Genomic DNA, 16,531 nt, shown 5'->3' with positions numbered 1-16,531 from the left:
ATAGTACATTGCTACAACTTTATATAATTTTATGTCTATGAGAGAAGTTAAAGAGAAAGGGGAGTAAATATATAACTACATAGTTTGCTATCTTATCCTTATTGAGATTACTGGTTCTTTTCATTTGTTCCTGTTGTTGAATTACTCTGGTATCACTTCCTTACTCCTTTTCGGTTTTGCTCCCGCCTACCTCCTTTCTGATTATTTTCAAATATATTTCATTTATAGCTGTTGTAAATCCAACAATACACTTATGTACACATTGTTTTTATACAATTGCTTTTTAAATCGGTTAAGGAAAGAAAGACACCATGCATTTTAAGCTGTCTTTTATAATTATATAATTACCTTTCCTGGCGCTCTCTGATGAATTTAAGTCACTGTCTGAGTCACTTGCTTCCAGCTGAAGAACTTCCTTCAGTATGGTCATAAGGTGGGTCTGTTAGCAACAAATTATCGAAGTTGTTGTTTATCTGGAAATGCCTTTATGTTTTGCTTTTACTTTTTGAAAGACAACTTGGCTAAATATAAGATTCTTGGTTGACAGTTTTGTTATCTGTCAGTATTTGGAATACATCATCCCACTACCTTTTAGGCTCTATTGTTTCTGATGAGCAATCAGATTTTTCTGTTAATCTTATTGGGGTTCCTTTATATACAATTCGTCATTTTTCACTTGCTGCTTCCAAAATTTTCTTTTGGATTTGTTTTTCACCATTTTTACTAAAATGTGTTTGAGAGTGGATCTCCTTATGGTTATTTTACAGGGAATTCATTGAGCTTCATGGATGTTTAGACTAATGGTTTTCATCAAATTTGGGAACTTTTTAGCCGTTAGATATTGTAAAAGTTTTCTCTGCTCCTTTCTGTTTTCCTCCCTTTCTGGAACTCTAATTATGTGTATGTTGGTGTCTTTCATGGTAACCCACTCTTTTCTGAGGCTCTTTTCATTTAAAGAAATTATTTTTCTGTTTTTAGATTACTTAATGTCTAACTATCTTAAAGTTCACTGATTCTTTCTTCTGCCAGTTTAAACCTACTGTTGAGCCACTCTACTGATTTTTTTTTTTTTTTTACTTCATTTACTGTACTTTTTCATTCCAGAATTTCTCCCTGGTTCTTAAAAATTTTGTTACTGATATTGTCTACTTGATGAGACAAGTGTGGTCTTTATGCATAGTTTCCTTTAGTTCTTTGAACATATATATATATATATATATATATATATATATATATATATATATATATATATAATGGCTGCTTTGACCTCTTTGTCTGTTGAGTATGACATCTGGGCCCGCTCAGCTTATATTGCCTGCTTATTTTTTTCTTACCTGTGATGGGTTATACTTTCCTATTTCTTTGCTTGCATCATAGCTTTGCTAAAAGCTGGACAGTTTAGGTAATATATTGTACCAGTGCTGGATACTGATCCTCTTCTTCCCTTCCCAATGTTCATTTTCATTTTTTGCTTGTTTATGTCTTTAGTGACTTGGCCAGGCTATTTGAGTGAAGTCTATTTTCCCTGTGGTGTGTAATCAGTGATGTGACTCGTCAGGGAGCATAGCCTTGAGGGTGGGATGATAGCAGTTTCAGCAGGGCTCTCTATCGCTCTCTTTTCCCCTGGTCTGTCCATTGCTATCTGTCCTTTTGGTCATACTTGGTCATACTTGGCCGTTCAGATCAGCTAACTGAAGTCTGGTTGATCTACTGTTTCCAACAATGCCCTGGGACATCAATTGCTCTACGATAGGTTCCAAGTAAATTTGGACCCCTTTGCAGGAGTAGTTTCTGAGGCCAGCCTTTGAGGTTTGTTTCTACCCAGAGGGCTCTCCCGTGGTTCTCTCTAGTAAACTGACCTGTGGTTTACCCGAATGCTGTCATAGAGCTATCAGCCTTCTCTTAAATGCTCATCCTCAAGGTCTCTGTTGTGTTTGAGAGGGCCCTTAAAATTGAACTTCACCACAGTTTCAAATAAAGTCAGTGTTTTTTAGGAGCTCTCTGTTCTTACAGAAATCTTCTCCCCCTGCCCCAAATCTCTGAACCTCTGGCACAGGTGATGGGCCCTATGAGGGAGCTGGGGCTAGGCAGATGTGGTCCCAGTAGTCTCAGCCTGCCACACCTGGGTTAGAGCCTTCACTTTTTGAGTAGGGACTAGGTGGAAGCCATACTCAGCAGGAATTTAGCCACTGAAGCACAGAGTTGGGGGTGCCTGGGTGGCTCAGTGAGTTAAGTGTTCGACTTCAGCTCAGGTCATCATCTCGTGATCTGTGGGTTCGAGCCCCATGTCGGGCTCTGTGCTGACAGCTCAGAGCCTGGAGCCTGCTTTGGATTCTGTGTCTGCCTCTCTCTCTGCCCCTCCTCTGCTCATGCTCTGTCTATCTCTCTCTGTCTGTCTCTCTCTGTCTCTCTCTTGCTCTCTCTCTCTCTCTGTCTCACAAAACTAAATTCAAAAAAATGTTTTAACTAAATTAAAATGCCGAGTAGAAGGAGGTGAAATATGGTGATGGCCTGCCCCTGCCAGTGAGATGTCATATCCCTGAACTGGGAGCTGGAGGACAGGAACACTGCCTTCCTGACCACATCTGCCTGGGGTGGAGTTTCCACCCTGTCTTCTCTAAAGACTCACCTCCAAGGCAACATTCTCATTTTTTTAAATATGAAATTTATTGTCAAATTGGTTTTGGGGCGCCTGGGTGGCTCAGTCGGTTAAGCGTCCGACTTTGGCTCAGGTCATGATCTCGCGGTCCGTGGGTTCAAGCCCCGCATCGGGCTCTGTGCTGTCAGCTCAGAGCCTGGAGCCTGTTTCGGATCCTGCGTCTCCCTCTTTCTCTGACCCTCCCCTGTTCATGCTCTCTCTCTCTCTGTCTCAAAAATAAATGAATGTTAAAAAAAAATTTTTTAAAAAATTGGTTTCCATACAACACCCAGTGCTCCTCCTAAGGGGTGCCCTCCTCAATTCCCATCACCCACCCACCCCTCCCTCCCACTCCCCATCAACCCTCAGTTTACTCTCAGTTTTGAAGAGTCTCTTATGGCTTGGCTCTCTCCCTCCCTAACTTTTTATTTCCTTCCCCTCCTCCATGGTGTTCTAAGTTTCTCAGGATCCACTTAAGAGTGGAAACATATGGTATCTGTCTTTCTCTGTGTGACTTACTTCACTTAGCATCACGCTCTCCAGTTCCTTCCACGTTGTTACAAAAGGCCAAATTTCATTCTTTCCCATTGCCAGGTAGTATTCCATTGTGTATATAAACCACAATTTCTTTATCCATTCATCAGTTGATGGACATTTAGGCTCTTTCCATAATTTGGCTATTGTTGAGAGTGCTGCTATAAACATTGGGGTACAAGTGCCCCTATGCGTTGAGGAACCTTCACACTGTTTTCCAGAGTGGCTGCACCAATTTGCATTCCCACCAACAGTGCAAGAGGGTTCCCGTTTCTCCACATCCCCTCCAGCATCTATAGTCTCCTGATTTGTTCATTTTGGCCACTCTGACTGGCGTGAGGTGATATCTGAGTGTGGTTTTGATTTGTATTTCCCTGATAAGGAGTGACATTGAGCATTTTTTCATGCACCTGTTGGCCATCTGGATATCGTCTTTAGAGAAGTGTCTATTCATGTTTTCTGCCCATTTCTTCACTGGATTATTTGTTTTTCAGTGTGGAATTTGGTGAGCTCTTTATAGATTTTGGATACTGTCCCTTTGTCCGGTATGTCATTTGCAAATATTTTTTCCCATTCCTTTGGTTAGTTTTGTTGGTTGTTTCCTTTGCAGTGCAGAAGCTTTTTATCTTCATGAGGTCCCAATAGTTCATTTTTGCTTTTAATTCCCTTGCCTTTGGGGATGTGTCAAGTAAGAAATTGCTGCGGCTGAAGTCAGTGAGGTTTTTTTCCTTCTTTCTCCTCTAGGGTTTTGATGGTTTCCTGTCTCACATTCAGGTCCTTTTTCCATTTTGAGTTTATTTTTGTGAATGGTGTAAGAAAGTGGTCTAGTTTCATTCTTTTGCATGTTGCTGTCCAGTTCTCCCAGCACCATTTGTTAAAGAGACTGTCTTTTTGCTATTGGATATTCTTTCCTGCTTTGTCAAAGATTAGTTGGCCATACATTTGCGGGTCTAGTTCTGGGTTTCTATTCTATTCCATTGGTCTATGTGTCTGTTTTTGTGCCAATACCATGCTGTCTTGATGATGACAGCTTTGTAGTAGAGGCTAAAGTCTGGGATTGTGATGCCTCCTGCTTTGGTCTTCTTCTTCAGTATTACTTTGGCTATTCAGGTCTTTTGTGGTTCCATACAAATTGTAGGATTACTTGTTCTAGCTTTGAGAAGAATGCTGGTGCAATTTTGATTGGGATTGCATGGAATGTGTAGATAGCTTTGGGTAGTATTGACAGTTTAACAATATTTATTCTGCCAATCCATGAGCACTGAATGTTTCTCCACTTCTTTGTATCTTCTTCAATTTCCTTCATAAGCTTTCTATAGTTTTCATTGTACAGATCTTTTACATCTTCAGTTAAGTATATTTCTAGGTATTTTATGATTCTCAGTGTAATCGTGAATGGGATCAGTTTCTTTATTTGTCTTTCTGTTGCTTCATTATTAGTATAAGAATGCAACTGATGTCTGTACATTAATTTTGTATCGTGCAACTTTGCTGAATTCACGTATCCGGTCTAGCAGACTTTTGGTGGAGTCTTTCGGGTTTTCCATGTAGAATATCATGTCATCTGCAAAAAGTGAAAGCTTGACTTAATCTTTGCCAATTTTGATGCCTTTGATTTCATTTTGTTGTCTGATTGCACTCTCCCAGCACTCTGTTAAACAACAGTGGTGAGAGTGTATATCCCTGTTGTGTTCCTTATCTCAGGGGAAACCTCTCAGTTTTTCCCCATTGAAGATGATATTGGCTGTGGGATTTTCATAAATGGCTTTTATGATGTTTAAGTATGTTCCTTCTATCCCGACTGTCTCGAGGATTTTTATTCAGAAAGAATACTGAATTTTGTCAAATGCCATTTCTGCATCAATTGACAGAATCATGTGGTCCTTTTCTTTTTTTTTATTAATGTGATGTATCCCATTGATTGATTTGCGAATGTTGAACCAGCCCTGCAGCCCAGGAATGAATCCCACTTGATCATAGTGAATAATTCTTTTTATATGCTGTTGAATTTGATTTGCTAGTATCTTATTGAGAATTTTTGCATCCATATTCATCAGGGATATTGGCCAGTAGTTCCTTTTATTGCTGGGTCTCTGTGTGGTTTAGGAATCAAAGTAATGCTGGCTTCATAGAATGAGTCTGGAAGCTTTCCTTCCATTTCTCCTTTTTGCAACAGCTTGAGAAGGATAGGTATTACCTCTGCTTTAAATGTCTGGTAGAACTCCCCTGGGAAGCCATCTGGTCCTGGACTCTTATTTGTTGGGAGATTTTTGATAACTGATTCAATTTCTTTGCTGGTTATGGGTCTGTTCAAGTTTTCTATTTCTTCCTGTTTGAGTTTTGGAAGTGTGTGGGTGTTTAGGAATTTGTCCATTTTTTCCAGGTTGTCCAGTTTTTGGCATATAATTTTTCATAGTATTCCCTAGTAATTTCTTGTATTTCTGAAGGATTGGTTGTAATAATTCCATTTTCATTCATGATTTTATCTATTTTGGTCATCTCCCTTTTCTTTTTGAGAAGCCTGGCTAGAGGTTTATCAATTTTGTTTATTTTTTTAAAAAAAACTGACTCTTGGTTTCATTGATCTGCTCTACACTTTTTTGATTCTATATTATTTATTTCTGCTCTGATCTTTCTTATTTCTCTTCTTCTGCTGGGTTTGGGGTGTCTTTTCTGCTCTGCTTCTGTTTCCTTTAGGTGTGCTGTTAGATTTTGTATTTGGGATTTTTCTTGTTTCTTGAGGTAGGCCTGGATTGCAATGTATTTTCCTCTCAGGACTGCCTTCGCTGCATCCCAAAGCACTTGGATTGTTGTATTTTCATTTTCATTTGTTTCCATGTATTTTTTAATTTCTTCTCTAATTGCCTGGTTGACCCATTCATTCTTTAGTAGGGTGTTCTTTAACCTCCATGTTTTTGGAGGTTTTCCAGACTTTTTCCTGTGGTTGATTTCAAGTTTCATAGCATTGTGGTCTGAAAGTGTGCATGGTATGATCTCAATTCTTTTAGACTGATTAAGGGCTGTTTTGTGACCCAGTATGTGAACTATCTTGGAGAATGTTCCATGTGCACTTGAGAAGAAAGTATCTTCTGTTGCTTTGGGATACAGAGTTCTAAATATGTCTGTCAAGTCCATCTGATCCAATGTATCATTCAGGGCTCTTGTTTCTTTATTGATCCTGTGTCTAGATGATCTATCCATTGTTGTAAGTGGAGTATTAAAGTCCCGTGCAATTACCACATTCTTGTCAATAAGGTTGCTTAGTTTGTGATTGATTGTTTTATATATTTGGGGGCTTCCGTATTTGGCGCATAGACATTTATAATTGTTAGCTCTTCCTGATGGATAGACCCTGTAATTACTATATAATGCCCTTCTTCACCTCTTGTTACAGCCTTTGATTTAAGGTCTAGTTTGTCTGATATAAGTATGGCTACTCCAGCTTTCTTTTGGCTTCCAGTAACATGATAGATAGTTCTCCATCCCCTCACTTTCAATCTGAAGTGTCCTCAGGTCTAAAATGAGTCTCTTGTAGACAGCAAATAGATGGGTCTTGTTTTTGTTGTTGTTTTTTTAATCCATTCTGATATCCTATGGTTTTTGGTTGGAGCATTTAGTCCATTTGTCTTCAGTGTTATTATAGAAAGATATGGGTTTAGAGTCATTGTGATGTCTGTAGGTTTTATGCTTGTAGTGATGTCTCTGGTACTTTGCGTTCCTTGCAACATTTCACTCACAGAATCCCCTTAGGATCTCTTGTAGGGCTGGTGTATTGTTGATGAATTCCTTCAGTTTTTGTTGGTTTGGTAAAACCTTTATCTTTCATTCTATTCTGAATGACAGACTTGAGGGATAAGGGACTCTTGGCTGCATATTTTTTCTCTTCATCACATTGAAGATTTCCTGCCATTCCTTTCTGGCCTGCTAAGTTTCAGTAGATAGGTCTGCCACTACGCTTATAGGTCTATCTTTGTAAGTTAGAGCCTGTTTATCCCTAGCTGCTTTCAGAATTTTCTCTTTATCCTTGTGTTTTGCCAGTTTCTCTGTGATATATCATGCAGAAGATCAATGCAGCTTACCTCCGAAGGGAGTTCTCTGTGCCTCTTGGATTTCAATGCCTTTTTCCTTCTCCAGATCAGGGAAGTTCTCAGCTATGATTTGTTCAAGTACACCTTCTGCCCCTTTCTCTCTCTTCTTCTTCTTCTGGAATTCCTATGACACGGATATTGTTCCATTTGATTGCATCACTTAGTGCTCTAATTCTCCCCTCATATTCCTGGATTTTTTTTATCTGTCTTTTTCTCAGCTTCCTCTTTTTCCATAATTATACCTTCTAATTCACCTATTGTCCCTATGCCTCTTCAATCTGTGCTATGGCCACCTCTATTTTATTTTGCACTTCATCTATAGCATTGTTTAGCTCCTTATGACTATTTCTTTGTCCCTTGATCTCTGTAGCATTAGATTCTCTGTGGTCCTCTATGCCTTTTTGAAGCTCAGCGATTAATTTTATGACTCTTATTCTAAATTGTTGTTCCGTTATATTGCTTAAATCGTTTTTGATCAATTCATTAGCTGTCGCTACTTCTTGGAGTTTCTTTTGAGGAGAATTCTTCCGTTTCATCATTTTGGGTAGTCCCTGAGGTGACTCCAAACTGCAGGCACTTCCCCTGTGCTGTCTGTCTCACAGGATCCCCCTTAGGATCTCTTGTAGGGCTGGTTTAGTGGTGACGAATTCCTTCAGTTTTTGTTTGGGAAGACCTTTATCTCTTCTTCTATTCTGAATGACAGACTTGCTGGATAAAGGATTCACGGCTGCAGATTTTTCCTGTTCATCACATTGAAGATTTCCTGCCGTTCCTTTCTGGCCTGCCAAGTTTCAGTAGAGAGATCCGTCGCTAGTCGTATCAGTCTCCATTTATATGTTAGAACATGTTTATCCCTCGCTGCTTTCAGAATTTTCTCTTTATCCTTGTATTTTGCCAGTTTCACTATGATATGTCGTGCAGAAGATCGATTCAAGTTACTTCTGAAGGGAGTTCTCTGTGCCTCTTGGATTTCAATGCCTTTTTCCTTCCCCAGTTCAGGGAAGTTCTCAGCTATGATTTCAAGTACACCTTCAGCACCTTTCCCTCTCTCTTCCTCCTCTGGAATACCAATTATGCGTATATTATTTTTCTTTAGTGCATCACTTAGTGCTCTAATTCTCCCCTCATATTCCTGGATTTTTTTATCTCTCTTTTTCTCAGCTTCCTCTTTTCTCATAATTTTATCTTCTAGTTCACCTATTCTCTCCTCTGCCTCTTCAATCTGAGCCGTGGTTGTTTCCATTTTATTTTGCAGCTCCTGTATCACATTTTTTAGCTCCTCCTGACTATTCCTTAGTCCCTTGATCTCTGTAGCAATAGATTCTCTGCTGTCCTTTATACTGTTTTCAAGCCCAGCGATTAATTTTATGACTATTATTCTAAATTCACTTTCTGTTATATTGTTTAAATCCTTTTTGATCAGTTTGTTAGCAGCCGTTATTTACTGGAGATGCTTTTGAGGGGAATTCTTCCGTTTCGTCATTTTGGATAGTCCCTGGAGTGGCGCGGGACTGCGGGCACTTCCTCTGTGCTGTCTGGAGTAACTTGGGTTGGTGGGCGGGGCTGCAGTCAAACCTGATGTCTGCCCCCAGCCCACCACTGGGGCCACAGTCAGACTGGTGTGTACCTTCTCTTCCCCTCTCCTAGGGGCGGGATTCACTGTGGGGTGGCGTGGCTGTCTGGGCTACTTGCACACTGCCAGGCTTGTGGTGCTGGGGATCTGGCGTATTAGCTGGGGTGGATCGGCAGGGTGCACGGGGGCGGGAGGGGCAGGCTCAGCTTGCTTTTACTTCGGAGATCCGCTTTGGGAGGGGCCCTGCGGCCTTGGGAGGGAGTCAGACCTGCCACCAGAGGGATGGATCTACAGAAGCACAGCATTGGGTGTTTGCGCGGTGCAAGCAAGTTCCCTGGCAGGAACCAGTTCCCTTTGGGGTTTTGGCTTGGGGATGGGTGAGGGAGATGGCGCTGGCGAGCGCCTTTGTTCCCCGCCAGACTGAGCTCTGTCGTCCGGGGCTCAACAACTTTCCCTCCCGTTGTCCTCCAGCCCTCCCGTTCTCCGAGCAGAGCTGTTAGCTGGTAACCTTCTGGATGTTAAGTCCCGCTCGCTGTCGGAACACACTCCGTCCGGCCCCTCTGCTTTTGCCAGCCAGACTCGGGGGCTCTGCCTGGCCGGCGGGCTGCGCCTCCGCCCTGGCTCCCTCCCGCCAGTCCGTGGAGCGCGCACCGCCTCTCCGCCCTTCCTACCCTCTTCCGTGGGCCTCTCGTCTGCGCCTGGCTCTGGAGACTCCGTTCTGCTAGTCTTCTGGCGGTTTTCTGGGTTATTTAGGCAGATGTGGGTGGAATCTAAGTGATCAGCAGGATGCAGCGAGCCCAACGTCCTCCTACGCCACCATCTTCCCCTATCTCTCAACACATAGGTTCTTTATCCCCCCTGTGTTGTCTGGAGTAACTTGTGTTGGTGGGCAGGGCCACAGTCAGACACGATGTCTGCCCTCAGCCCATCGCTGGGGCCATAGTCAGACTGGCGTGTACCTTCTCTTCCCCTCTCCCAGGGGCAGGACTCACTGTGGTGTGGCCCCTGTCTGGGCTACTTGCACACGGCCAAGCCTGTGGTGCTGCTTAGATGGGAACTGGCCAAGGGGTTATTAGAAGGGGAGGGTCTGCAAGGCGCACAGGGGCTGGAAGGGCAGGCTTAGCTAGCTTTGCCATTGGTGGTCCCCTGCAGGAGGGGCCCTACAGCACCATGAGGGAGGCAGGCCAGTCAGAGATGGATCCACAGAAGCACAACATTGGGCATTTGGGGGGTGCAAGCAAGTTCGGTGATGGGAACTGGTTCCCTTTGGAATTTCAGCTGGGGGATGGGAGAGGGAAATTGGTCTTGCCAGTGCCTTTGTTCCCTGCTGAGCTGAGCTCTGTCTTCCTGGGCGCAACAACTCTCCCTCCTGGAGTCCTCTCACCCTCCCTGCTCTCTGAGAGCAGAGCTGTTGACTTTTAACATTCCAGATGTTAAGTCCCACTGGCTGTCAGAACTCACAGAGTCCGCCCCTCCACTTTTGCAAGCCAGAATTCGGGGGCTCTGCCTTGCGGGGCGGGCTGCCCCTCCACTGCCCTGGCTCCCTCCCGCCAATCCGTGTAGTGTGCACCACCTCTCCGCCCTTCCTACCCTCTTCCGTGAGCCTCTTGTCTATGCTTGCCTCCGGAGAGTCCGATCTGCTAGTCTTCTGGCAGTTTTCTGGGTTATTTAGTCAGATATCGGTGGAATCTAAGTGATCAGTAGGATGCGGTGAGGCCAGTGTCCTCCTACACCGCCATCTTCCCCTCTGGAAGCAACTTCTTAATAGACATGTCTCTTGTGGTAGGGAAATAAAAGAAAAATAGAGTATTGGGAATTCATCTAGATAAAATGTTTCTGCACAGTGAACTAAATTATCAACAAAACTAGAAGGCAGCCTTCAGAATGGGAGAAGTCATTGCCAACATCATACCTGATAAAGGGTTAGTATCCAAAATGGATTAAAAAAACTTATAAAAACGAACACCAAAAAAACAAATAATCAACTTAAAATGGTCACAAGGCAGGAATAGCCATTTTCTGAAGAAGATAGAGAGATAGCTAACAGACACATGGAAAGATGCTAAAATCACCCACCATTCATTCTTTTTTTAAAAAATTTTAATGTGTATTTACTTTTGAGAGAGAGACAGAGGAGTGAGTGGGAGAGGGGCAGAGAGAGAGGGAGACATAGAATCTGAAGCAGCCTCCAGGCTCTGAGCAAGGGTCAGCACAGAGCCTGATGAGGGGCTCACACCCATGAACTGTGAGATCATGATCTGAGCCAAAGTCGGACGCTCAACCGACTGAGCCACCCAGACGCCCCCCAAAGGTTTTAGACTGCTGTGTTCTCATTATTATTTGTTTCCATATATTTTTCATTATGTTTTCAAATTTCTTATTTGGCCCATTTATTCGTTAGCAGTATGTTGTTTAACATTCACGTATTTGTGGTTTTTCAAAAAAAAAAAATTGTGGCTGACTTCCAGTTTCATAGCATGGTGGTTAGAAAATAATCATGGTATTATCTAAATCTTTTTGTACTTATTGAGACCTTATTTGTGACCTTGTATGTGATCCTCCCTGGAGAATGTCCCATGTGCAGTTGAAAAGAATGTGTAGTCTGCTTCTTTAATATGGATAGTTCTGAATATATCAGCTAAGTCCATCTGGTCCAGGTGTGTCTTAAATAGCCATTATTACCTTGTTGATTTTTGCGTAGATTATTTGTCCACAGCTGTAATTGTGGCCTTAACATCTGTTAATACTATTAATGACTTCCTGTGTATTTGTTACTGTTCTGTGTATTTGAGTGTTCCAATTTGGGCATAAATGTGTACAATTGTTAGATCTTTTTGTTAATTAGACCTCTTTATTATGATAGAGCGACCTTATTCATCTCTTGTTAGCCTTTGGTTTAAAATCTAGTTTCTCTAATGTAAGTATTGCCCCTCTGGCTTTCTTTTGACATCCATTTTCATGATAAATATCTCTCCATCCCTTCACTTCCAATGTGCAGGTGTCTTTAGGTATAAAATGATTCTCTTAAAGGCAGCATATTCGTGGGTGTTGTTTTTCTTATGCATTCTGACACCCTATGTCTCTTGATTGGAGCATGCAGTCGACATTCAGAGTGACTATTTTCAGTTATTAATTTACTGCCATGTTTGTTTTGTCATTGCTTATGGAGATTTTCTCTTTTTCCTTCTAGTCTTTGTTGTTTTTGTCTTTCTCACTCAAAGAATTCCCTTTTACTATTTCTTGAAGGTCTCGTTTAATGCTCATGAACCAATATAGTTTTGTTTGTCAGGGAAACTATTTATCTCTTCTATTCTGAATGACAGCCTTCATGTATAGAGTATTCTTGGCTACATATTTTTCCCATTCAGTGTGTTGAATATATCATGCCACTCCCTTCTGCTGGCCTGGTTTCTGTGGGGGAAGTCTGCTGTTACATCACTTGTCTTTCCTTATAGGTTGGACTTCTTTTTTCTTATACTTTCAGGATGTTTTTAGTATCTCTATATTTTCCAAATTTTATTACAATATGTATTTGATTTTGGCTTGTTTTGTTGAATTTGATGGGGCTTCTCTATATCTTTTGGATTTGGATGTCTCAGATTATGGAAGTCTTCAGCGATAATTTCTTTTTGGTGCAATTGTAGCTGGGATTTTTTATCTTTATGCTACATCATCATGAGTATAGAAATGAACAGATTCCTGCATAATAATTGTGTATTCTATAACTTTATTGAATTAATTTTCAATTCCAAGGTTTCTTGGTAGATTCATTAAGGTTTTTTATATAGTGTCATATCATCTGCAAAGAGTAAGTTTTCATTCTCCCTTACCATGTTGGATGACTTTTCTTTCTTTTTTCTTGTCCTATTGCTATGTTTACCACTTTTGGTATGTTGAACAAAGGTGGTAAAAGTAGATATTTGTACTTCCTTCCTGATCATAGAGGAAAGGTTTTCACTTTGTCACCATTGAGTATGTTAGCATGTTTTATTTTTATATATGGCCGTTTTCATGTTGAGGTATATACTTTCTAAACCCACTTTGTTGAGTTGTTAAAATGAACAGATGATGTATCTTGTCAAATGCTTTGCCGCATCTATAGAGATGATCGTATGGTTTTTACCCTTCATCTTTTTAAATATGATTTATAAAATTGTTTTACCTGTGAATTGTAAACCACCCGTGCATTCCTAAAATAAATCACAGTGGATTGTGATTAATGATGTTTACGTTTTAGGGGCGCCTGGGTGGCTCTGTCGGTTAAGTGTCTGACTTCGGCTTCAGGTCATGATCTCATGGTTCGTGAGCCATTTGCTGAAGGGGAGTTGGTGTGAACATCTCTATGGATTTGTATAACTTCACAGTGCGTTCTCCATTTTCAGAGCAGAAAGAAGATGTCTACAAAGGTTTCTACAAGTGCACCCATGGTCCACCTTCAGCTTCACTGTCCTGTGACTCCCTCACAACCCTGTTTCTGGTGAGTCTATCGGGGGCATCGCTCAACTTCACCTGTCTCAGCCCCTCCAGTCCTCCACCCTGCAGTCCGGTCCTCCCACTGCTGCCACACTGAGGGGCGCGCAGCACGAACAAGCTGAACTCATCTTCAAGATTCCCATGTGGAGCTGAAGTGTCTGACTTTGCGAAGTGGTTATAGACATCACTTCCATTTCAGGAAAACCACTCCTTGCAGGAAAGGGTCAGGGTTAATTTTGGAAAAACACAAAAAATAAAAACAAAAAAACTTCCCAAAGATATGTTTTACTTAGCCCATAATGAATGGGTTCCCCCATCTTTGGGGCCAGACTGATGGAATATTGGGGAAAGTGTTCTGGGAGGGACCTATTTGGGTTGAAATGACTGATCCATACATTGAGAGGTACAAGGATATTCCCCTCATCCTGTCTGATTGGGGTGATCTGAAAAGTCAACTTACTCCAGCCATTCTGTGTCGCTGTGTTCTCCAGTGTAAGTGAAGATGCTGGTTTTGCCTAAAGAGAGGAAGAACTAACCTGTCAAGAAACAAGCACATGGGGCATGCTCCCCAGAAAAGGCTGGACTAGGGATGGAAATGGCCTTGGGTGTATGTCTGAAGGAAGAACATGAGACCCCAGATCCTGTAATTAATAGTGAGTGTTCCACATCTCCTATGGAGCGCCAAGGTGAATGTCAGAGGACCCCACTCCTGTCCCAAGTTTATGCAGAGAGAGGGAGGGACTGGCCTCGAGGTTGCCAGATGAGCTGACCACCAGCACATTCCTCTGTGACTCCACTGTGGTGGTGGGCATGAGGCAAAGGTCATTCCCAAGCAGGCATTCGGGAAGTGTGGCTAGAGTGGATGTGTCATGTCTCACACGAGTCAGCGCACCAGTTCAGGTCTCACTCCTCTATCTGACCTGGCTCCCTTTGGCAGGTATTGGGGGGGATGATATTTAGGCTAAAGACACCAGTAAGAGGAGCCAATTTGATGTAAGCTTTGAGCAAGCCCAACATCAATGACAACCATCCCATTAAAACCCATCATTGCCTACTTCCACTAGAATAAACTAAACTTCTCAAATGCCCTCAACACACAGAACACACTTTTCCTCAATAATTCCCACTCTCAACCAGACTTTTGGTCTTTACAAGTACTTATCCTTCCATCTTTGGAAATACGTTTGGCAAACGATGTGTTTTAGCTACCCTATGCACTCATCGTTGCCTGGAGAGAAGAAAGCCACGATGATGTGACTTTCCACACAGGTTGCCCTGTATCTTCCCAGCTGGGTCTGGCCAGGGCTCACTGTGCTCCTTCTGGTTTAGGCACAGAACTGGGGCTACATTTGGTAGTCACAGTCTTATTGACCCACCACTTGCTAACACACCAGATTTAAGAACATCCAGAGTCTTCTGACACACCCCAAATATGAAAGATGAATAATTAAGAACACTCGCCAAATAAACCCCAGAGAAATGTCATCTTGAATATGTCACACGATTCACAGACCCTCAAAGCCAATGATGACCTAGGAGTTAGGATTCCCAATGGATTTGAAAGGAGACATCATTAAAAAAATGCTTTAGCGAGCAATTACAAATGTGTTTGAAACAAATGAGAATAAGCCTCAGGAAAGGAAGAAAGGCGTAAAGAAGTACATAATCAACAACTACAACTGAAAAGTATAATGACTACAATTTTTAAAACACACACACACACACACACACACACAACACAAAGAATAAAACCTAATATTTATGTCACAGGAATCTCAGAAAGAGAAAATATAAAAAAGTAGGGACTAAAAACATATTTCAAGAGGAAAATCAAAAAATTGTTTCAGGAAAACATGGCTGATTTCCCAAATTTGACAAAAGATGTGACCCTAATGATCTAAGAAAATGAGTAAATACCAAAGAGTTGAAACCTCAAGAAACCCACCAAGAAACATGCCATGGACTACACTATGCTCCCACCCCATTCACAATTTTCCAATTCTATCCCCATAAGCTTGCATGTGGGGCCTTGGAAGATAACGAGGTTATGTTAGGTCACAAGTTTAGGACCCTCATGATGAAGTTAGCATGCTTACAAGGAGAGATGCCAGAGAGCTGGCACTCTCTCTCCATGCACACATACAGGGAGAGGTCATGTGAGCACAAAGCCAGAAGGTGGTCATCTGCAAGCCAAGAAGATGAGTCTCCCCGGAACGTGACCACACTGGTGCCCTTGTTGGATTTCTACCCTAGACAACTGTGAGAAAGTGCATTATGGATATTTAGCCATTGGCTTAAACTTAGTGTATTTTTACACATTGCAATAAAGCAAGATTCAGAAACTAAAATACATGGTGAATTGGACTTTATCAAGATTAAAACATTTTGCTCTTTTAAAGAGCCTGTTTATTAGCTAACTTAATATAACATATAATTATATTACTTATATAAATAATTAATATAATTATAATTATACAAATAATAAATATAATCATTATAATTATATTAATTATATAAATAATAAATATAATCATAATTATAATTATATTAATTATATAAATAATATCATAATTATAATTATATTAATTATATAAATAATAAATATAATCATAATTATAATTATTATAATATAATAGAAATTATATTGAAAATAATGTAGGGGCACCTGAGTGGCTCGGTCCGCTAAGTGTCTGACTTTAACTGAGGTCAGGATCTCCTTGTTCATGAGTTCGAGCCCCGCATCAGTCTCTGTGCTGACAGCTCAGAGCCTGGAGCCTGCTTCAGATTCTGTGTCTCCCTCTCTCTGCCCCTCACCCACTTGTACTCTGTCTCTCTCACAAAAAAAAAAAAATAATAAACATTAAAAAAATATCCTGTGATTAGGATAAAAATACAAGCTCTACACGAGGCGAACATGTTTGCAAACCACACATGTGACAAAGAACTTGTATCTGCACAGTATAAAAAAATTCAGAATGCAACAAAGAGTAACAACAAATAATAAGGAAAACATTTTCCAAATAGGAAATGGACAAAAGACATGAAGAAACATTTCAGCAAAGATAACATACAGGTGGCATAAGCACATGAGAAAATGTTCTACATCACTAGCCATGAGGTAAACACAAATGACAACTGAGTAATCACTCCCCGCCTGTTAGAAGAGCTGGTTGAACTGAAACAGTGAAAAGATAAAATGTTGGAAAGAGGCGGCTCTCTCATGCA

General features: G+C 41.3%; 1 protein-coding gene across 1 annotated transcript in view; it reads left to right on the top strand.

Moving 5' to 3' along the window:
- LOC122211269 overlaps positions 1-13,578 on the top strand; it is a 42,343-nt gene extending 28,765 nt beyond the window's left edge. The window contains exon 6 of the mRNA XM_042924390.1: positions 13,216-13,578. Coding sequence (XP_042780324.1) covers positions 13,216-13,403 — 188 coding nt within the window. The 3' untranslated portion in view covers positions 13,404-13,578. The remainder of the gene's footprint in view (positions 1-13,215) is intronic.
- The last annotated feature ends 2,953 nt before the right edge of the window (positions 13,579-16,531 follow it).

Source organism: Panthera leo, chromosome F2 (assembly GCF_018350215.1).
Source record: "Panthera leo isolate Ple1 chromosome F2, P.leo_Ple1_pat1.1, whole genome shotgun sequence".
In the NCBI taxonomy this organism is placed as follows: domain Eukaryota; kingdom Metazoa; phylum Chordata; class Mammalia; order Carnivora; family Felidae; genus Panthera; species Panthera leo.
The sequence above is the reverse complement of the archived record's forward strand: the minus strand, read 5'-3'. Positions and strand labels throughout refer to the sequence as shown.